Source organism: Chlamydotis macqueenii, chromosome 9 (genome assembly GCF_036417535.1).
Source record: "Chlamydotis macqueenii isolate bChlMac1 chromosome 9, bChlMac1.mat, whole genome shotgun sequence".
NCBI classification, from domain to species: domain Eukaryota; kingdom Metazoa; phylum Chordata; class Aves; order Otidiformes; family Otididae; genus Chlamydotis; species Chlamydotis macqueenii.
This window is the reverse complement of record NC_141564.1, coordinates 4,902,448-4,926,745: the sequence shown is the minus strand read 5'-3', so window position 1 is coordinate 4,926,745 and position 24,298 is coordinate 4,902,448. Positions and strand designations below refer to the sequence as shown.

The following is a 24,298-nucleotide window of genomic DNA, read 5'->3' as shown; positions in this document are numbered from 1 at the left end:
TAAATCCTTCCACAAGGCTGAACCGCTGAGGTTTCTAATGACAGCAGGATGACTTGATTTAAACAGAATGAAACATCCACCTTCAATATAACTTCTGTAAGGGTACTGACTATCTGGAGATCCATTTTAACCACATTACTCTTCTTTTTTCATGCCACTCAGAAAAAAAAACCCACCTCCTTCCAAATAGCTTTAGTTTAGGATATTAGCCAAAGCTTTGTAAATGCTTATCTTGTGTGTTTTTTGAGGCATATCCTTCTTCCTTGAATAAGTTCCAGCTACTTTATGCCTTCTCCTTTTCAGAAAACATACAGACTCAGTGGAAGCAATTTGTGTCTGGCATTACTTTAACTTGTTTCACAAGCTCCTTAATTCTACAGAACTACCTGTGGAAGCTGTTTGGCCAACTGAAGGCTCAGAAAGGGCCAGTTAGGTTGAAACATGTATTAAGAAGCAGTCGTTAATTCTGCATATTGGTAAATGCTACATCAGTACTAAATGCGTGCTTGCAGTTAACTTAAGCAACATTGAAACACAGAAGTAGCATATTAGGGCTCAAATACTGAGACAGCCTCTTAGCTATTTTCATTTACTTTCCACTGTGTATTTTCAAATGGTTCAGCTGAAGTTCCTCTTGGATATGTTATCTACTCCAGGGCTTTGGCAATTACTTACTCTTATAGAAGACTGTGGATCAGAGAAGCAAAGAAACTCACTTTACATCTGGGGATGAGGACTGTCTGTCATTTGTGAATCTGGAGGCTTAAAAATAACATGAATGATGCATGCATTTCTAAGTGCTTGCATGAAAGAAAGGTTTATTTCTGTCTCTTGTCCAAACTGGCAACACACAAAGAGTTATTCAGGGTCCTAAAAAGACAAAGTTCAGCAGTAATATATATTTAAAAAAATAAATATAAAGAATAGTTATGGTTCAATTTATTTTGCTGCTTTAGAACAGTAAGCTACCTTCATGCTAAAACTGTATGTAGGATTATAGAATTATACTTCAGGAAAGTCTACGTTTGACCCTTAAGTATTACTGGAGATTGATATTTATTGCTAAGATCTTATTTCTTTTATTTTTACAAGGAAGCTCTTCTTTATATATATATATATATATATATATAAATTCATGCAGCTGAGCACCTTGATCTGCTTTAGCTCTACCACACACAAAACCATGAATTTAAAGCACCACATGAATTCAATAAATTTTGGATTGATGTACTTTCCCCTCATTAACAAGAAACAACTTTCTCAAGAACTTAACATGAAAAAATGCCAGGTCTGTCCGCTTCACACCCTACAGACATCAGTCATTTAGTGGGTTTACTGTTGTGTTATGCAACTTCAGAGGCTGAAGCAAGTCACCTTCATTCTTCCGCTCACTCTCTTCTGTGTAGATATTATGGTGTGCAATGTAGGATATAACAGAATCGGGTACGAGATATTTTACACTTAATCCTCTGCACAAGGCATAGCGTATCTGTGTTGCACTGATTTCATTCTGAATCCATTCCTTCACCAGGAAGATATTGTGCTGAAATTTAGTTAAAATGTCTGATTCATTGATATACTGAGCGGGATCAGAGCCAGCACGGCTAATACAGACTAAACCAAACTTCTCCACGATTTCTTTGATGTGTTCTTCCTTCCAGAGATTGGGTGTCTTAAATGTCTGTAGAAAATCAGCCCCACAGAGCAGCTTTAATTCTGGTAGAACTGGAAAGACAAAAGGAAATGAGAGACTTTTATACTTGCTTGATTTTCTAGAAAGTTTATACTTAAAATTGGTTTTAACTCATCACTTTTTTTCCCTTCTTTTTTTTCTTTTTTAAATCATTTGCCTTTACTTCAGTTTTCTTTTAAAAGGTTGCAAGAAAAATTCAGCTTTGATTTTATGTGTCTGGTCACAATTACTACATCATCACTTATAGCATATCAAATACTATCTATGAAATATTAGAGGAGAATTATTCCTCCACTCAAGCAAGACAAAAGAATTTTTTGTAATGGAAAATTAAAGCAGCCTGCACTACTTTCACATGAATTCTCCTTAGTGGGGCAATGTGGAATAATCTACCTTGTCACTTGCCAGCAATCATTAACCCCATCAGACACAAGATTCCACCGCAGTAAAAATGCCTTGAGACTTTTTTCCTCTACTATCTATAAAAATAAAACAACTAATCTTTTAGAAACTTTTGTATAACCATAAACAACTTAAATGTATTATTCATGTCCAAGAAGTGCTGCAATAGTACAGAAAAAATGTAACGTATCAAAAACCTAGCAGCATCCTAGCAAATTGTAGGGCTAGGAAATATGATAAAATAGGAAACCCAAAACTGACAGTATTTCCAGAACCTGTCATACTCCTAATGTCAACAGAAGCTTTTCTGTCCAGAAATGCTATAAACAGCAATGCATCAGCATCACTGTTGTGGTATCCATGTACTTTGTCCATTGTCTAACACTAGAATTACAATTCTAAGTAATTTCTATACTTTTTGATATTTTTAAAATTCATATATTCTATGATTTGCAAAACCAGCAGGGTCACAACATACATCTCTGACACAGCTAAAGAAAAGCTTATAAAACCAAGAATTAATACAACTCCAAAATAAGTCTCCTATCTATGCTGGAATTACTACAAAACAACTGCCCCAGCAATCACGCTGGCATTTGGCATGGCTTGGTTTTGGCAGGGAGCTGCAACTCTCAAAACTTAACAGATCCTGCATTCAACTTTTTCATCAATTAGTCTAGTCTGCTAAAGCTGTATTGTTTTTAATGCTAAACAAAGAGTCGTGTTTACACTTATGAACCAACCTGGGTGCTGGTAAGAAAAGGAATCCTCTGTAGATCTTTCTATGGGCCATTTGTTTTTCACGAATTCCTTCTTGGACTGGAGCAATCTGAGTGATTCATTGTAATGGTGCCTGCATTGAAAATAAAGGCTTCTGTGTGAGGTAATCCTCTCAGAGATGCACAAAGCGATTACCTGGCACTTTCAGATTCAAGAACACAGCCTGCTTTTATGCACTTTGGATTTGAACACAATTTGTTAAGAATTTAGCACATTCATCCTACCAGGAGATTAGTATCACTGTAGTTAAGATTCTGCAGAATTCACAAGTATTCTGGTTTTCAATTCCTTTTTAAAATTCTACTATTATGGAAATTTTGGTAGCAACATTACATTTAAAACATTGTGAAGGTTTTTGCTTGAAACAAGATTAAGTCACACTTCAATCACTAGATTTAATTTCTTGATTAAATACAACCCCTCATGATGATGTTTCTGTAATGTGTGCTCAGCTTTCAGGAGGAGACATTCTTGTTCTCTCTCATCCTCTTCTCCACAAAAACATGTTCCCTGAATTTTCATCTTGCGGTTTTCCCTTTCATTTTAATTAAAAGAATCACAATCCTGAGAAACTCAACATTCACAATTCTCATAAGATTTTTGGCATCTGCTGTGCTTCTGATTTTACTGAGTTCAGATCATCCAAGGCAGGTAAGGGAAAACTTTTGTCAGTTTTTCCAGGTTGCTATTACTTTATTCTTTTGCTGCTCCTGATCGCAGGTGCCCCGCTACAATGCTGGTACTGTTACGTCATGGTAGCAGCCCCTTCTTTTATCATGAGGACAAGTGGCTATCTTAGATCCAAACACCTAAACTCCCTTCCTTCCAAATCAGCCTGGCCTCGCCTGCTTACAATAGTCCCTGACTGGCACCACCCTGAGCCATGCTTAGGCATTGCTCATACTGGCACGAGCCAAAATCATTTCGGAAAACAAGCTCATGGTTAAACAGGGCAGGTCGACACAGACTCAAGCCAGCGTCACATCGCTGCCTAGTACATATAAAGCCAAAGCGACCGTCAGGTCTTATGTAAGTGTATCAAAGCAAAGATTATGAGTTACGAGGTAGAGTCCGAATTCCGTATGCGTTCAAAGCCCTAGATAACTCCTTTGAATGTCTGGCCTAAGAATTAATTTCTGGTTTAGTGATCTAAACATACACTCTTCAAATTATGCAAATACTTTTAGCCACAGGAGTAAGTTGCACAACTGTCAAGAACCTCCACCTAGACAGGCTGCATAACCACTTCCAGTCATTTCTGACGCTCAGCCACTGGCTAAAGAAACTGCCCAGACAAGAGGTAAGGAAGGTATGGTAGTAGAGAGCAGGTAGCAGTAGCTTGGCCTATGCCTCCCTACTTTTCTATTTTTAATCTTCTTCTTGCAAACAGGCTGATGCTATGTATAGTCAAGTACGCTAATTTTGCATCATGGACTGACATTCTTGAGGCACGATTCAAAAATAAGAACTCTTGGCAAAAGAGCTCACTGCAGGACTAACGTTATAAGTACGGCAAAATCTTAACTGCCAAAAGTTCTGTTCAGCAGGTGTTTCAAGTGCTAGGGCAGGGAGGGGCACGTTATTGTAAAGAGACACCAAAGAGGACAAAACAATCTGTCAGTTTATCACGCACTGTCTGAATTGTGTATGAAGGTTAGAATACCTATATAATTAAATCACAAGCACAATTCAATGGAAGTTGGCTAAGATAGATCTCTGCCAATTCTAAATTAATTTATTTATAGTATATCTGCACCAAAATCAAAGCTACATTGCAAGAGGAATGGCTGCTTTTCTGATTACTGACAATACTGGTTTCTCGTATTGGAAGAATATTCAGGAACAGCAGCTAAGTGGGAAACAGTTCTATCATGTTCCCTCCTCCTCTCAAAAAAAAGCCTTGGGATAGTCTCCAAAATTGCCATACTCACTTAAAGTAATAGGCAACTAATAGCACCACCACCAATGGGACATGAGCTTTGCCGCTTAAACTTCTTCTATGTCATAACTATTTAGGAGCCAAAATCCATAGATTTTGATGAAATACGACATTTTCATCGCACTCAGGTAAAATGAGTACTGTAGGAAAAGGCCACTCATGTGTCTCAGGACAAAACGTTCTGCTGCAGTTAAGTGTACAATTCAAAATACTGATAAGAAGAGACATTTAGGTACAATAATGTTTTTTGCCTTTGCCGTGCAATAGCAAAATCTTTTTCTATAGGTACTAAAGTTTCCTACCTGAGGGAGCTTATAGTGAAGCAATTGGTTCTTGGTTCTTTGACCAGGGAAGAATCTATAGATTAACCTTCAACACTGGCGAAGAAGCACAACTCCAAAATTTAATTTAATTTTTTTTTTATTATTCACGTGTGACAGTTAAAATACAATACAAAGCCATAATATCTACCCGTGCTATTTCATCAGGTTGCTCCTTCCTCATTCAAGGGATAGAGTGCAGCATTAGATATGGCACTGGTTGAGCTCAAACACAGGTCATCATTTGAGGAAAAAATATTTAAGCTCATTTCTTTCCTTAACAGGCATTCATTTTAACATTTTGTGAATTTATTTATAAAAAGAGAGGTTCGCTTTCTAGGCAGACAGGAAATTTGGCTGTTCATTACCACATTGATACTACTTTCCCTGAGCAGAAAACTACACATACAGGTTTTATTTATTCTACCTCTTATCCTAAAGGACTCTGAAGTGGATTTACAATTTAGAAACCCAGTCTTGCAAGTAGCACTCCAGCTGGGACTGTGCAACATCAAAGCCTTTCTAAGTAGGATCACCTGATCTGTAAGACTTGTGTCTGCTTCTCTGGAAGAAAACAGTTTTACAAAACTGAAGTTTAGGAGAAAAAGCACATACCCAGCCAATACTGCAGGACAGACTTTTTGGTGATTTCTCACACTGGAGTAAATACTTGTGAGTAGAGAAAAGAACAGAGACATTTTCTCCAAAGACAGGGTAGTGTTCCTTCGTCTTCCTCCCACCCTGATTCTACTCTGCTGGCTGGAGGGAAGGGGCAAATGAAACAACTGGATGCCTATGTATACTCAGCGGGGCAAAGAAAAGCAGAACTAAAAGGCTCCAGTAGTTGTTTTCTAAGTGCAGGGTACTCTTATGTATGCTTTTGTAAAGTAACAGGTCTGGTTTTATAATTGCTTTCACATAGAGCCTTAAGAACTTTCTGGGCAGTGGCCGGAAGGCAGATTTTAGAGCTGTAAGCTATACAAACAACTGTTTCCAGTTAGCAAGTAACCTACAAAACATGGCTAGAAAATAGGAATTATTTATAATTCTTAGAGTACACTTGCTTTCTTGAAAGACATCCATTAAGTCTTTCACTTTAGCACTATGTTGACAGCTGTAGCATTTACATTTGCAAAAAGTGGCTAGCATGAGAAGTTTGTGTTTTCTTACCTTGCACCATAATGCATCTATTAGCAGGACCAACCATATGGGAAAAGGCACGCTTCAAGGTCCTTGCATCAAGTTAATAGGTTTTGGACAAATTGTTTAGTTTTTCCTTCCAGCACAAAACCACAGCAAACTCAGTGATTTTGAAGAAAACATCTGCTGTTACGGGCTTGTGTTTAACTTTCCATTAGAGTTGATAAGAAAAATTTTCAAGGATGTGTGAATAGATAAACCTGCAGGCATAATAATGCCAACATAGCTAATCTGGAATAGGGATGCTCCTGAAGAATAGGTTTGTTTATAAACTCTTACTTTCTGATTAAGATCTCTGTATTACCTGCCTAGAGACTTAAAACCAAGAGAAATAACATGAGAGCCAAGAACTCTGCTGCAGAACTCTTTCAGTGACTGTAATTTTGCAAGACCTTTTCTTGGCAGAGGCTTTGCATGCGCTTCTAACTACTTAAATGGCACACGTGCAGTACTGTGGAGTATGGCGTGGGTTTGGGGAAAGCCTATCTGCTTTGCACTAGGAAAGGAACGGCGCCAGATGGGGAATACTGACTATACAGCCTTTCTGAAGGAAAATGATGTGAATTTTCATTGCTCACAGATATACTACCTGATCTCATAGCTGATGATGTCATAAAAAGACATGCATTGAACTGGTAGCCTGACAGATTTTTGGCAACTGGTAATTTCGTAAAGAAAGGAAAATAAATTTAATTACCTTAATACTTTTACTGTCTCTGTCCACGTCTCCTGCTCACTCTCCCATGGATCGACTCGAATCCAGTCAGATGTCTCCAGTGCTAATTTAGCCATTGCTATCCGGTGCCTTGCTGAAATCAAGCCTTTCTTTCCATAGTCATCATTAACAGGAGACATTATGCCTTCAATCACCTGATACCTTCCTTTTGGGGGGAGGAAAAAAAAAAAAAAATTATCTTCACAGAACCTTAAAAATTTAGGGTGGAAAGGACCTTGAGAGCTCATCTACTCCAACATCTTCAAAGCATGGTTAACTTCAAAGTTATAAGAGTCTATGAACAATTTGATCAGGTATTATTTTTAATACAGAAAGAGCAATTAAATAAATTAAAAAGCAGCCTCCTTGTTCCTTTGTGAACTGATCACAACTACTATCAATATTAGATGATTCAAAAAGGAAAGCTGGATGAATATACAATTTTCAAGCAAGTAGAGATGTTGATAATTAATAAAAATATTACAGACAAATGCCAATCTCATCTTTATGTTACAATGAAACTATCATTCAGTATTCAGCTCTCTGAACTTATACTTTATAATAGGAAAAAAAAAAAAACCAGAGTTGGACTCACTGGTAGCTTCTATGATGTAAATTAAAACATAAAATAATGTAAAACCTGCTATCAGAAGCGAACGATGCTGGAAAACAGTTACAATATAATCTCATGTTCCAACCATCTAAGATGCAACAAAAGCTTCCATTAATGTAATTTCTTCACTGATACAATCCCTGTCACACTTTGAAGAATATGGTTAGTTAACTGGATTATTTAATTTCTTTTATCAGCCTTTTATGTGTGACTACGCATATGTTAAAATCACCCGATAAAATTCTGTATTGAAATAATAGTAATGGTTTCCCTAGAATCCACAAGAAATCAACAGCTATTCTCCCAGAACTCTCAGTCTGCCAATGCAGGAAAAGAAATACAAGGATTTTTCATGGTTCCATTTAAACCAAAGTGTTCATTTGATTGATTGTTCATTCAGGTTATAATTAACTCAGGTGGAAGGAGGGATATCTAAGATCTTTGTTCAGATGTGATGGAGGGCAGAAAATGAAAACAAAACCACCATGTAATGACTAGATACCAAGTAATCCTAAATGTCTGAGTTGTTCAAAACGATTTGCAGACTAAATATGAAAAGGATATCATCCTATGCTTACCTTCCCATGACATGTATGTAGAGATTGCCAAGCATGAAAAAGGAAAAGAAAATAAGCAAGACTTTTTTAACTTAACGTTCAGTCACCTTCTGTGAGGGGAATTCAACAGAAGGAAAATCAAAGGAGTAAACAATTCAGCAATCATTGCATTGAAAGCCAACATAAACAACAAATACATCAGAGCAGCAATGGACAATCTTTTAGGATAGGTCTTCAGAGGATGGACGACTTTACCTTCACCACTTCAGAGTGCTTGAAAGATGCATTCACTGAAATAGATGAGGTGTGCAAAAATTGTAGTGACAGATGCCATACGAGTACCTAGACAAACATAAATCATATCCACCTGGTTGAGTGAACCACAGTGCCCGAAGATGCAGATTCACCTCTGTAGTCAGACAGGCACTCAAATACACCGCGACTTCAGGAAATCTCCTCCAACAGCTGACTAACTGAGCATGAACAATGATCAGTCCTCAAATAAATGCTGAATGATCTCCACACATCATATCTATAATAAACATTTCATATCAAAACCTCAAAATAGAACTTCACTTCTATAGAGTTCACCGGATTTGGACAAAAAGAAGGAAAGGCAGTTTCTCTACAGCTATGAAAATGGGTATTTCCTCCAGAAAGGAAGGATAAAACTACCATCCTGAGAGTAACAATGTGAATAATAAAGTATTGTAGCTCTACTCACAGGACACCTAATTCTGAAATGCTCTCATCTGAGCTGACTTTTGCCATCTAACATGACTGGGAAGCAATGGTTCTCTTCAGAGATGCTACAAAACAGATGATTTCAAAGGGTTAGGATTCCAAAGTCAACTACAAGGCATAACCCAAATACTACTGCAATCAGGGGATGCCCACCCCTTATTCTGTTAGGTTTTAGAGTAAGACAACAAAACTTGTGGAACAGAACGACGCCTACACTTCTTGCACTTAGAAAAGCATTCCTTAATTTCAGAAAAAGGTTAGGACGTGAATTGTATGCATTGATAGCAGTATTCAGAAAACTGAGTTTTATGTAACAGAAGTGGTTTTTTTAGGGATGTGGTATATCTTGAGATGCCTTAAGATTTAGGCTTTTTGCTGCTTTGATTTGCAGTTCTGCAAAGTGCACTCTGTAGCTTTAATTCTTTCTGAATGCTAAGCCACACATGTATCCCTCTTCATGGGTCTTTCAAGGGTAGAGCCTGAGACAATTAAGCAAGTACACCTCTATTTAAGCAAGCAGCAAGTGTTAATCTTGTAATTAAAAAAAAAAAAGTTTCCTTTTAATTTTTTAGGTTCCGTTAATTTTAACTAATATCTCTCAATATTTATTCTGTTTGTCGTGAGTAACTACTGCTGATCTGATCCATACACTACCAAAATGGTAGGATCAAACCAGGGTTATTTCATGTTGTTTTCAAATTCCAGTTACCAGAATTGTTGTAGAAAAATAGATTGAAGTCTGGGCATTTATGCTGACTTGCTGCTGTCACAATATGTTCCTATCCCTTTCTTGAAAATATCAATCCATTTGAATCAGATGCAGCCCTTGAACACCACAAACTTAAAAATTCCCAAGGCTGGTTAGCAACTCCTTGGACTTCTCAGCTCTGCTGCCCAGCGCTGCATGACAAAACCCACTGATTGTGTCACATTTTTCCCAAGTTTTCATAAGATAGCAACTCACGGTCCTTCACCTCTCCCTTGCATCCATCTTCTCACTGATGGAAATGTCTTTCATTCCCTCCTCCTTTGTTTTCTATCCCTTTTGGTCTTATCTAGAAACTTGGTGATGTAAGTATTCTCCACTGGCAATACTTGGGAAACAAGGTTTTAAACATCTTACGTAGATTGATTCTGGTACTATTTCTTTGGACTTTATGGTTAAAGGAGAGATACAGTCCAAGAGAAATAAAAGCATCTGGCATTAGATATTAACAGACTGGAAAGGCATTTGCCACAGTCAGCGCAAGTTTCAAGAAACAATTTTAAAACAAGGGATTGAATCTGAGAAAATTCAGCTAGCTATGTGTGAGGATGTGTAAGGAGTCAAATTCACGCGAGTGGAGAATCATTGGAGTTATTCAGCCACACATAGCTACGCCTGTATTTAAAAGGCAGCATGACAAGATTTGTTGACCTATACTAGCAGAAAAAGGAAGAATTACTCGATGCGTGGCAATGAAACTGCAGATACTGCTTAAAGTATCAGAAAGTCAATAAAATTGCTTAATTAAAATAGGAATATATAAAAATTAAGATTAGACAGGTTTTGAAACTGAAGTGATGTGCAAAAAGCTGGCAGACAGAATTACCGGAGATGTCAGTTAGGATGCGCATCAGGGACAGTGATGTCATTCATAACAGCCAAACCTGACTGTGACGTCAACTCCAGGCAAGCTATTGCACAGCTCATCGTTTCTGCCTGATTTGTGACTGAGCAGAAATACTGAAGCAGCACCAGAAGTCAGTCATTCTCACAGCCTAGGAAACATCGCCCTTCAAGCTAGTTAGTTCTTCACTCGCGCTAGTTACCTTTTCAGGCATTCGGTGTGTATGTTAGCTCAGAAGTGCATTGCTCTCACTGAGAAGCGAATCAATGTGAATATTGCAGACCACTACCTCACTTCACACAAGCTTCAGTCATGTATAACCATGTCCTCCAGCCCCACTATCAGCTCCCAGTCTGCAACTCGTGCTGCTTCTCAGCAAATAAGCTCCCATTTCTCCTCTCCTTCCCTGGGTAGTAGCAGAAGTGGAAACAGGACTAAAACCATGAGAGGATGACCAATTAATTTCCCAGGTCAGAATGGTTCTGGCATAAACCAGGGATCCAGAATAGATCATTTTTATAGCATGTTGCCAGCCCCTTCTGTTTGAGAAACTGTCTTCACCGTAGCAAGAAAGACCATATATTTGATTCATATCCACACAGATAAACACATATCTACGTTTATAGTTACTTCAAACGAAGCTACCTCTACTTGGGATGGGTAAAGCTTCCACAAGCTAATTGAGGATCCTTGCTTTGCAGACATCCTGGGTTAAGCATTCAGAAAGTGCAATAATGACACAGTAGGCAACCCAGACACAAATGAAATCCCTCTTTAATGCATGAAGTACTTACAGTAGTAAGACTCTACGTATTAAACTAAGAAGTCAAAAGGCAAGTCACATCCTACCCAGAACTAAGCACTGATGTTAGAGAGGTGCAATGTAATGTACAACTTTCCTGTCAGCCTTTCAAAATTTCATTTTTAATATGATTTTCACTAGACTTAAGTAAATTGCTCTGAGTAAGGGGTGGAGTCTTGTTACACAGACCCTGGAGCGGAGCAGACCAGACAATGAACTGTGATTCAGACAGAATCACAATTCATCTCTCAGTTCAATCCTTTCAACGTAAAGAGATAAGTTAGTGGACTGTAACATACGACTTTTAAACAGAATTACCAATTGGTCTCACATTGCCTTTCTACTCCCTGCACACCTGGGCAGCAGAAGCAGTTACAAAATTACAGTGAGAAAAGCAAATTCAAATCCCTTTTTAACCCTTTATTTCTATTCCAGCAGGAGCAACAAAATCATTTTACAGTTACAGGACAACAGAGACTCAGGGCCAGTTGTGTAATTCTTCCTCATGAAAGTCAAAAGTATTCTCACAGTATATGGCAACTATGCAGTTGCTGCTTTTACTGCACAATGCTATCTGTGTGTTACCAGATTCTCTCCCTTCCTCCCCACAATGTGAAAGCCAAATCTCTTTTACTGTTACCTTCTGTTCAGGTTCCTACTGGACCACCTTCCTAGAAACTTCTGTGTCAGGTAACTCAGCAACTAAGTAGTTGATCAAGCTTAGAGTTCAGTGCTTCTCAGTAGCTTTTCCTTAAGTTCCTGGTGCTACCCACCTTGCTCCTTTGTTGCTGAAACTTTCCAGCCTGCTGACATCTAGCTTTTCTGATCTCCTTTATGAGGAAATTGTTTTGCTAGGGGAGATAACTATTGAAGATGGATAATGAATAATTAACGTTTCGTCTTTTCTCCAGCTTCACTCGGCTGTCAAAACTGCAAACTGCAACACTTCTTCATATTAAAACACAATGCATCATAAAAGCATAAAAGTTGAACATGAATGTTTCTTCTCAGTTTCAAAATTATTAAGCATACTCTTTCACAAGGCTCAGCCTGTTCCATGAATATGATGCTAAAACTGCTGCTAAAACTTGCAGTTTATTTACATGAAAGTCATGATACTTGTTTATGTACTAAGCAAGGAAAAGGTAATGCTAGATTTCTATATTGAATTTGCCATGAAAGCATGACACTGAATGATCAATAAACAATATTAAAATTAAGCCAGCGGTAAAGCAACAGCTTATCTATAGTGAGTGATGAAAATCTTTCTTCCTTTTCACAGTGAAACACTCTGTGTGTGTGGTCCTAACAACACCTTACTGACCTGTTTGGTGCAGGTGGTCTCTAGCCAGCTCAAATAAACGCATGTGCATGTTTGTGATGGGGTTAAAGGAGCCACAAGCTAGAAGAATGAGAGGTATCCTGCTCTTCATTCTGACAGCAAAACATTAAAACTCCACCCTAAAGAAAAAGAAATATTATTAAAATAAAAAGACAAAATTGACAAGAGCAGTCTGCCCATTGTTCCTCAAACTAAAATGAGCACTGTTTTCAGAACTGAGTATTCCTGGAACAATAGTAAAGCATCAGAAGATCAGTCCTCTGTATCTTTACAGCCTACAGGAAGTACCAGCTCAGAAACACATCTGTTCTTTGATATTAATTAGGACAGCATCAACAAATTCTGTTCCCCCCCCATACAGAGACAGGTAGAGAGTATTTCTAGAAATTAATGTTGTCACTATTATTAAAAACTGTGCCAGATTTTTTACTTTTTTTTTTTTGCATTTTTGACTTGCTTTTGTCAGAAAACAAGGTTTCATTCTGTCTGTCAGTTCTCTATTAATAGCTTTGGTATCTGTAAGCCTGCTACAAAAGCAGATTTTTTTTTCCCCTAAATGAGTTGAAATCTCTACTATGCTATACTATGCTCACGCCCATATATCAGTCTGTTCCCTTCCCCTGGCCTCTAGCCCTCTCCATCAAGTGTAACAGTCTTCCTGCAGAAGACACTTGCATCCTCAACTTCAGAAGCCAGTCTTGGGTTAACAGACCGAATTCAGTATGCGTTCTGTGCTCTGTTTAGCCACATCCTATTCTCCCATCTGCAGGGTACCAAAGCACTATAGCTCCCAGCCTGCCTCTGACTGTTCCAAGTCTTTATATTCCCTTATAATAGTTTTTTCCCTTTTCTTACTTAGAAAAATTTAACAATAATGGTTAAATCAATGTCAAGTTGATGTTTTACAGCTGCCAACTCTTATCAGTTAATTTACAGGGGATTTATAGCTCTGAAGACTAGGGCTGTACCATTTAACAGCATTCAGTGCACCTAGCAGTAAGTTTTAATATTTTCACTTGTGACATGTTGGCAGTTTGCAAACTTTTTATAGAGAAAATTCTGTGAAGCATACACGCTAGCTGTACCTTGACCATCTAGTACTGAATAAACATATTAAGATTCTTATACAGTGTTGTCATTTTACTTCACTCATTTCTCAGATCTCCCATCACAGTAAGGGAGATACACTAGGGGAGAAAAGACTTGCTGGCTGTAGACGCATTGAAAATTAGCAACTATTTTATGATCTACAATTGCAGCAGCTACAAAGCACAATTCACAGTGCTCTATCTCCACTCTGATTTACTATCCCTGCGTAGATACTAACAAACTTATATGTGAAAACTGTATGCAAACTTTACAAGTTCTTTACTCAGGAAAATCAAACTCAAAGTGTTCCTTTGCTCAACATCGGCAATTCTGTAAATGCATGGGGAAAGGTCTTTTTGCCTTGAAACGGGTAGCAAGACACTAGTATTTGTGATCAACTGAAAAATAAATCATTGCTAGAACATCTAAGTGTTTTCCTATAGTTCCAACTTCTTCCTAGATAAATTCTGTCACCACAGATTAGTCAATGCTGAACTCTCAATGATAAATCAATTAATTCCAGCCTAAGAATTCCCTAGAAGCAGAAACTTTTTACAGTAATAACTAGTGATGTGGCTCAGCATCCAGCCCTGGAAACACACTTATAGAATCTTACATGACAACCAATGGCACAGCCATATAACTTTACTCAATTGCCAAGCAGTGTCAGTCAGTACCTCACTCAAAAAATTATGTGTTCAGGGTGAAAAAGCACATACCCATTCTTCCCTATTACAAGCATCAATATTAGAAGCAGCTCTAGCTCTGACATCCTCTCTTATTTTCTGATGAAATGTTGTTTACCTTTCCTTTGCTATTCTTTTTTTTTTTTTTTTCCCCATCTTAAAACTTATAAACTGAATTATTTATTTTGGTTTTTAAAAGAAGCTGATAATTCTATAGACTTCTCTATTTCTCACCTGAAACAGATGTGTTGGATGGTTTGATTGCAGCTCTTACTCACTTACACCTCAGAGACTCTAGGGAAAGACTTCAACCTGTAATTCTTAACAATAACCACACAGCACAGCTAATGAAAAGTCAAAAATCAAACCAAAATAACACCAACAAACAAAAAGAGAAAAAAAAAAATTCAAACCAAGAACGTACTAATAGTAAACATGTAGTAAAGAGGCATTTCCAAAGATGTTTTTATACATACATACACCCTCCATCATATATATTGAACATCTACATATGTGAATAAAAATCAAAATAGCAGCGTTTTTGTTCCTAGTATCCCCTATATAGTGTATACTAAATTTATTCAACATGTACAGCTTTTGAGATTTCAAACAAAACTTTCTGATTCAGCTGCTATCTCGGCTGGTATTAATTAACTAAGGGTTTAAAATCATTAGAACACTGAACATCACCCAAAATAACGGGGGGGAGTGGGGGGGGAAGAAAAAAAAAAAAAAAGAGGTCAACAGACTTTTCAGCTAAGCTCTCTTGAGAAATTAAATACAGAACTTCAAACAGAGGAAAAAGCCTCCTGACCTGTCCACCTGATGTGACGCAGTAGCAGTCACTCTTCCTTTAAGTGCTACAGCATCCCAGCATTCCCACAATTGCCAGCTTCTACACCCATTCAGTTCAAAGTCACATGCATTTTACCTACATAGATGAAGCAGAGTGTGCTTAACTAGTTTCACCAGCTGAATAAAAAAATACAAAAAAAGCAGGTGACTGTGGTGTTACCAGGCATTTACTGAGCGTGCACACTGTGCCAGGGGAATACACTTCTATTTCATGTGTTCCATAAAAATAAGGCATTAAGCCAGTCCTGAATACTTCCATAAGTTGTCTCTCTTGCCAAATGGCCTGCAGCCAAGCAAGCGGTAGTTTCTGCATCCATTTAAATATGCTAATACAAATTTGCTCCTATTGGTTGCTATCTGTTTGCAAAAGGTCACCCAAGTGTAACATCAATGAGGTACTTTGACGAACTTGCTCCCCAGCAATTGTCCCTACACAAAGCACATTCCATTAGTGGCACCCCATAAAACATAAAGCATTTCCTCCTACTGCTGCCTCAAGTCTAGCTAAAATATTAAGTACTTTTGAAGAAGCTGTGCATGGATAATTCAACTGTTAATTATCTGAAAAAGAAATTCCAATTAAGTCAAACATGCATCTTGATGTCCAACAGGAAAGGAGAATTAAAAATGCACAGAGATTGGGAGGCGAAGAAAGGACACAGCATGACATCTAAAAGAGGGCTGCAACCAAGAACGCAAACTTTCTCTCTGGGATTTTGTTGGTACTCAACTTTTAGGAGTGCTACAATGTAATGATGTTATCAATCAGCAGAAACGCCAATTACTCAGCACTTCTAGAATTCAGGTCCTTGTCTTTGTGCTTCTGCTTCTGTAACTGTGAAATCAGAACTAATATTCAGCTATTTCAGAGGCTGGACCTGGCTTCACACATACCTTAATTGAAGTGACCAGACCTGTTGATACCTTCTTCATGGCTGCCTCTCCCTATTTCTCCCAATTACATCGGTGACAAACTACTGCTGTTGTGTATAAGCTGCACACGTGCAAGTGCTCTTATAATCATTAAATGATCATCTCAAGAATCCTCTGAGGGTGATTAATTCTGTGAAGGAATCACTTTTGTACTTACAATCACTCTTGCATCAAAGTGTTCTACCCACTCAGGAACTGAGAGGAAGAGAAAAATTTAGATATAAACAGGCAGTATTTATTTTGAAGAAATTCCAATGCTGGTATCCCTCCTATTTTAATAAACATACTACATGCGTTACAAGGAACAATGCATTGTTATGCACATGCAATTTTAGGACATTTTCTGTCCTACTTAACAGCACTGCATACCTCCCCAGTGTATTTAGACATTGATAAAGCACAGGCTCCAGAGAAGGAATGCAACCACATCTTCCAAGAACAGCCGCTTTGTTTCACATCATTTTCTCAGCAATTCCTTACTGAGTTTATAAAGCTGCATTGTTACCAAATCAAATTTGTTATAGGAAAAAACTTCCACCTTTTTCTTTTATACTGTCTCTCTCTTGTTAGTACTGATCAGTAATTTTTAGATGTTGGTACTAAAAGAGACAAACCCCCAGGATTCTTCATTTACTGAAAGTGCCAAACTCTTACTCAAGAAGTAGAAACAGTAAATGGTATGGTAACATTTTATATTGATTTGGTATTCACTGCCTGGCAGACCAGGTTCAAATTCCTTTCTTGAGAGAAAGGGCAGAAAATAATTGGACAGAAACGTTACATCTGTAAGGAGGCTCTCCCACCTCCCCATAACTACGGTACCTCTGAACTATCTTTGTATGATTGAAGTGACTTGCTGCTGCCTTGCTTAAAAACAGCGAGATTTTAGCAGAGTCTGCTCTGCTATTCAAGTGTATGCTGCATCAGTACCATGCCTACACGTGCACCTCAAAGGATCATATAAAATTCAAAGCACCTGAAATGCCACCAGGAAAAAACAAACTGTATTTCACAACTCTGAAGAAAATAATATACTGCGTTACTGAAAAAAGTTTGTAAAAGCAAGAGACACAGATGCCAGACTGAGCTGTGAAAGAACTTTTGGATTGATGTGACTAATGTTTTTAATAATTGCCCATGATATTTACACAGCAAGGCTGCACCTTCTTTCAACTATTTTCAAAGCATTTGGCAGAAACCTTGGGAATAAGTCAGTTAACATCACTGCTATCAAACAGTATTAGCAAGATTTGTATGTTTATTTTAAGAGTGTAATAATTGACTTAATTTTTTAACTGTAATTCTGGTTTTCAAAAGAAACAACCACATTTGATTTTTGCATGAGGAAAAGTCAGTAAACTCTGTAATACATCTCCTGTTCAGCTTTCCTCCTGACATGACAGACACTGCCTTTTGTTGTACTTCTAAAGATACAAGGTAAAAGATAACACATCTTTTGTCATCTTTGCTGTCTGTCTTCAAAATTCATAAATAATGGAAGCAAGAGAAAGCACAGCTCTGAGCAGAGACTCTGAATGTTCCTGCTTTGGAACATTACAGGTATCATTTTTAATGACAACTGGGATGACTTAAAGAATAAGGTTTGAAGGAGACAAGTTGCAGTACGTTCCCATTTCTTGCAAGAATTGTGTATGACTCCTTCTGGTGAGAGGTTCTGAGTCTGTGTGCTCTGCCCTGGGCACGTGTACCAACAGCCTTGCCCAAGCAGGTGCCTTCTAATAAATGCCAGTTCCTTCACACGTGAGTGTCTGCAGTTCAGAGAGCTTTCAACAATATGGTACATTGTGTGGCTATACATGCAAGGGCAGATACCTTCAAAGGAGGAGGCCACACTTAAGCTATATAAAAAGGTTTTCTAATGGAAAAATCATTATAATTTTCATTAGAGAATTCCTGCAAGTTCTTTTTCTGTTGCCTATATTCCTACAATATGTCAATAATAGATGACGTTACAGATGACCACAGTTAAGTTCTGCTGAAAGTCAGTAATTAGAGCCATATCTGATTAATTATCAGAAGCACAATAGAGTGCTGAGCAGTGCAGTCTGATTCATGAGCTGTTAAATTAGTAAACTGGAGAACAAGACAGTGATACGTGCGTGTTACGAGGCAGACTCACCCTTGAGGAAAAATTTCTGCAAAGAGCAGAAATAAACTGAATCCTAGCACAGGATGAAAGTGTTATCTCCTCCTGTGAGGGTGAATCTAGACTAATTTAGATGAAATTTAGATTTGAACAAGTTCAAAGCTGCCCACATCCATTCTTTTACTGGGCCACATCATTACCTCATATAAATTCATGTGGCTACACTGAGCCCAGCTGAGTTACACCAGGTGACATTAAGGATGTTATGGTTGCAAGACACATTTTCAAAGTCAGAAAATAAAAAGTGCATTTTAGTAGCTGGCTCAAATCATAGCAAACCACAGTACACAAATATCCCTTAAAAATACGACCGGATATCAGATTTGCTCACGCCGTTACTAATGGGAGTCACTGCCACAACGAAAGTTACTCCAGTCAGTATGTTCCCAGCACCTGCTGTCACTGAAATCAATCTTCCACAACAGTGACAAATATTTACCTGTATATCCCCACCTTCCACTTGAACAATGAACACAACAGAAATACCTGGATTAGAGCAAAAATGAAAAATGTGTAATCTAGGGTGATATTTTATTTGCTCATCAAAAATTACTCACCCCAGCCAAGAAGAATTTGACAAGGCACACATAAATATTACACATAGACTAATGTGACACTGTGATCCTCTAAAACAGCTTTTTCATAGAATCATAGAATCATAGAATAGTTAGAGTTGGAAGGGACCTTCAACGGTCATCTAGTCCAACGCCCCCTGCAAGGAGCAGGGACATCCCTGACTAGATCAGGTTGCTCAGAGCCCCATCCAGCCTGGCCTTGAACGATTCCAGGGATGGGGCATCCACCACCTCTCTGGGCAACCTGTTCCAGTGCTCTACAACTCCCTTTTTCAGGGCCACATGATGGATCATATTATTGTTAAATTCCTGTGACACAGGTGCACTTCATTTCTTTCACTTTCATGGGAATGCGATTAACAAAGTATATGATAGGATACATGATTTTCTATCAGATTCAGCATATCACAAGTATGAAGTTGCTCCTTCCAATCCCCGTACCGGACTTTTAGTCATAAAATGCAATTCCCACTGCAGTTTCTATATCAGCTTCAAAGAAACCCCCAAACCTAGTCACCTCCAAGCTCACTGCAGTATTCACTACAGCAGCAGCTCATATAACCTTATAAAAATGATATGGGCTTTTTTACATGTATCTGTGGAAATGGCCCAAAGCACAACAAATGTTATCTTTAGTAATGCATAGAGTTATTCAGATAGAAGATCTGCTTAATTTTGGGGTACTGGCCATTTTTTCTTCAGCTTTGTCCAGGCAGCAATTTTCCCAGCAAACGGTAGTGACCAAAAAGCTATCCATGCACAAGTTAGCTCACAGAAAACTGCAACATGTCTGTGGCCCAAATTCCAAGTGCCTTGGAGGCTAACAGAGAAAGCAACCTCAGCAGAATTGTCTCTTCCTCTCTTGAGATTAGAATCCTTCAAATCACGGTACAATACTTCATTCTTGCAATTTCTTTATTTCAGGCTATGTCAGTGGGGAAATTCCCTTTCACTGAAGTGCCAAAAAGACCTCTTGATCAGTTACATCTCTGAAATAAATTGAAACATGATTTACACTTATTCTGTCCTTTTAATTATTTTTTTTCTTCCAATTAAAAACTAATTCTTTGGTTTTAATTTCCTTTCCCAACCATTTCTGCTCCATTGCTAAAAAGAAACTAAAGTTGAAGGGCACTAAACAAGAAAATTCACCATTAAAAGTGCACATGGACAAAACCTAAAAAATAGTAAAATAACCAGGGGACTCATTCAGTCTGCAATATAGGCTAAAATTGAATCTCCAGTTACAAACAAACATGGTATCACCTCAAATGATTTTCAAGCACAAAAAACTTGATTAGAATAATTCCTTAGGAGAACCTCAAAAAATTGTATTCTCAACACACACAGAACAGTGCCAGTGAATTCAAGTCAACTACGAAATTATTTGTTGCAGGTTTATAACCAGAATTACACAGTGGGACACAAAAATGTCCAGTCCCCAGATGGCCGATAAGATGGCCACAGAGATACTCCCATGATAGTATTATGCAGGAGCTTACTTAATATTCTTAATCTGGACCCTCATCCTGCAAAATAACCACGCTTACAGACTGCCTATTGCCTGAACAGCAATATGGAATTCAACAACTCAGCAACAATGAATTAAAACAACCACCATTCATGTACATGAGGAGTAGACTCTCAAATTGTTAACATGCATATATATGTGTGTTTACTAAATATTTTGAGGTTGTCAGATTTATCTGTTGTCTTTAAACAGTAAAAATGTAAAGACAAACCAGAGTGTAACACTCATGTTCTTTCCCTGTATTCTCCGGGAAAATCATGGAATACTCCCCAGTTTTTAAAAAAAGGCCTTTCACTGTAACTGCCTGTAAAACATTCAGTAATGCTTAGAAATGGAGCTCTGTAGCATTTTCATCTGTTTACATCATCACTTGACAAAGCAAATGATACTACACTAACCCAGAACTAGGCAGAAAATAAGTAAAAAAAAGACCAGCTTGGCAAACTACACACATTCAGTGTTCGCTGGGTAATGCAGGATCTCAGCATGCACTGCATAACAGCAGTCCCTGCACCTTTTTGTAGCATGTCAACGTGGTGAAGGGAATACAATCTGAACCTGGCATCTTTCTGTATTCACTGCAGTATGGTCTTTATAATTACTTACCCAACGATCCTTCGTGATCTCTCAACATCTAACAGTCAGCTTCCTTCCTATTCCTTCTGTCCTTATCACACTAATGAATAAGCTTTTTCTTCTACAGTTGTATAAACTATTTTAAGTAACCAACAGTTACCCTTCTATTTCAATGTAAGAGTCAGTCATCCACAAAGAATAGTATATTGATTTTACAGGAAAAAGAGAATACATGCAAAACTGCAACCCAGGGTGGCTATTTTTAAGCAAACTGCTGATTTACTGAAAGCACTGTCAAAACAAACTCTAACTAAAACTTCAAGAGTTCCTTTTGAGAAGCCATGCAGAATGAATTTTCTTCTATCAATGTCTTCTGCAATTTTCTTACAATTTGCAAAATACATTTAGCAGAACCTAAGGCAAAGCTAGTAACAGAAATAAATATCTACCATTTCTGTGCAAGTGGTTAAGTGGTAAGGAAAGTATCTTCAATCACTAAAATCTGTTTTTATAAAGCTGGCTTTAAAAGGTAGCAAACTAATGAAACCGCTGAAAGTATTCCTGCAGAACACTCAGATGCAAAATAACCACATATAGCAACTACGGGGTAACGCAGGAGTTCCAGACCATCCAGCAAGTCGAAAGTTAAAACATCGACATCCATAATCCCACTGCTTACTTTTCTGTTTCAGAAAGGGATAACTACTTGCTATCTACTGTGTTAGGAGAACTAACTCCTGACCCTATTTGTGTGGCTAGGAAAGAACATCTCACTGGCACAATTATATGGAAGAGGTCTTCTAGCAAAGTAAAGAATTAAAATAAAATAAATAACTTAACTAAAAAGGCTATCTTTCTATGCTTTGAGGTTTACCTGACCACCTCCAGAAAGCAAGAAGGAATTCTTCTGCAATATATAGAACAGCCCAGTTTGTTAAGTGCATTATAGTTTTTCTCATCTTCCTCTGAAACTTCATCTGTTAGGTACTGCCAGAGACAACAAACCTAACTGAAGAGCTGAGGTTAATAATGACTATATAAAGCTGCTGTTGGAGAAAACATGCCCTCCTGCACCAATTCTATACCACCCAGGTGTCCCTAAAAGTAGCGTACTTGATAGCAAGAGGGCTATTTGCAATTAAGCCATCACAATGAAAAGCATTGCTAGCATTTCTTACACTGATGTATGAGTTTGCCTGCTGACACTGAGGATTTCGCATAGCACTGAGGCAGCTTAAGTAAATGGCTCCTAGGCTCAAGAGTTTGTATTGCTTGTTGTCCTTATATTTTGAATTAAATTATCAATTTAGAATTTCTACTTGCTTCATCTTGTACAGCCAAAGAATTCAAGGAAGTCAAACTGTGTGCTCTGCCTGTTGTCCAAAATGTTTTGCTTGCTCTTTAAGAATATCTCACCTGTACAAGGAGAAAAAGAAGTGTGATTCTGAAACAACTATAATGAAATTAGGAACCTAATTACAATTGTAATCACATTGCAACTATCACCCTAAATGCTTCTAAGTTCTTATAATAATTGAAATAAACATTTAATAACCATCCAGTTACACTGCATCTCCTCTCTCCGTTGCCTGAGACAGATCGCTGGGCTGGGCAGGCCATTAGTCTGACACAGTACAGCATTTCTTATGTTTCTTAAGATCTCCATTATACTCGGTAAGCCTAATGGCTAATTTCTTCATTTCTTCTTGTTACTGTTAGGAAAAATACACAATGCTTGGTGAGCAAAGGGGCTTCTGCAGCACTTTTGAGTGGTGCATTGTGCTAAACCAACAGTACGAGAGAAAAAAATAGTTCTGAAGTTGGGTCGTGAGACTCAGGCAGCACGAGTGCCCTGCTAGGGACAGGGCAGACAGCTGGGGCTCAACAGCTTCACCCAGCCCATTTAATTTGCTCTGTCACATGCAGCAGTAGCTTCTTAAACATTTTATAAATTAAGACCTTAGAAATCATCACTGCAATGAAATCCAATTTGTCACATTAAATGATTTCAAAAGGCAGAACCTTAAATACCTCCAATTCCCCTTTGACAGGGCTGTCACCTACTGTGTCCTCAGTGCCTCCTCAGACATCTCTGGGCTTCTCTAAGGTCTTTTCGATCATCTGAACACTAATTAGCTTATAATAGTTAAGCTAAATTCTAAAATTTGTGTTTCTGAAGTTAAAGGCATGAAGCTCATTTATTGCTAGAATTATGCAATGTAACTGGACTTAAGTCGCAAATAATGATGCCTGGAAAATGAACTGCTCACATGTGTTGTATTGCTACAAAGCTTAAAGAAAACAAACATCAGGGATGATTTATAAAAACAAACAACAGCTGCTGCAAAGGGGGGAGAACAACCTCTTAAACTGAAATAGAGGAGAAAGATGCGTAAGTGACATAGTGAAAGCCACTACAAAAAAAAAAAGTAACCATATACCTTCTTTAACTCTTACTGCACTTGAGTAGGTGTTCTGGGGGAAAAAAAAAAAAAAAAAAAAGAGAAGAAAAAAAAAAAGCAATACTTTGCTATTTGAAGCATCTCTATGTGGTCCTGGATATATGTTTATTATGCATTTGACGTGGAGTACGACAGGCTGCAGCCCCTGCATGTGAAGGCCCGCATGTTTCCTCGGGGTGTCCTAGGGACGAGCGGGTGCTGCTGCCAGAGCCGACAGAGACCCCTCCGGCCCCGCAGCTCCGGCCGCCTCGGCCCGGCCCGGCCCGCCCCAGAGCTGACCCAGCGCGCCCACCACCTACCCGCTCCTGCCCCAAACGCCCCGCTCAGCACTCGGACCGCACCGCCTTCCACCGATCCTCCGCTGCCCTCCCGGCTCGGGCCCTTGCACTTGCAGGCCGCTGCCGGGCCCAGGGCCTTGCGGGGAGGCGGCGCGGAGCCGCGCTCCGAGCTCCGCCCGCTCCCCTCCGCCCTCCCTTAGCCGGCTGCGCCGGGGCCGGGCCCGCTGCGGCCGTGCGGGACAAGGGGAGGTCGCGCTGCGTGTCGGCGCGGCTGCCCCCTCCCCAGTGCCGCCGGGCCTCGGGGCTGGCCCCCACCGCCACCTGCTCCCGCCAGCGCCGCGGTGGGGCTTGGCGACCTCCTCCTGTCAGAGAGCAGGGAAGTCGACATTTTAACTCCTTTATTCACCGCAAGGTGACGTGCCGAACTTT

General features: G+C 38.8%; 1 protein-coding gene across 3 annotated transcripts; it reads right to left on the bottom strand.

The window, feature by feature from the left end:
* Positions 1-105: 105 nt before the first annotated feature.
* On the bottom strand, positions 106-24,046 carry NMNAT3 (nicotinamide nucleotide adenylyltransferase 3). 3 transcript variants are annotated; one of them, XM_086754862.1, is made up of 6 exons: positions 23,891-24,046; positions 14,727-14,812; positions 12,700-12,836; positions 7,032-7,215; positions 2,839-2,948; positions 106-1,725 (listed from the first exon to the last, which is right to left on the bottom strand). In XM_086754862.1, the coding sequence occupies exons 3-6, from the start codon at positions 12,806-12,808 to the stop codon at positions 1,316-1,318; spliced, it is 813 nt and encodes a 270-aa protein (XP_086610988.1). In that variant the 5' UTR covers positions 12,809-12,836; positions 14,727-14,812; positions 23,891-24,046; the 3' UTR covers positions 106-1,315. The 3 variants fall into 3 exon arrangements, with proteins under 3 accessions (XP_086610988.1, XP_086610989.1, XP_086610990.1); XM_086754863.1 differs by having other exon boundaries at positions 14,727-14,836; positions 23,891-23,907; XM_086754864.1 differs by lacking the exons at positions 14,727-14,812; positions 23,891-24,046 and having other exon boundaries at positions 7,032-7,211.
* Between the last annotated feature and the right edge of the window lie 252 nt (positions 24,047-24,298).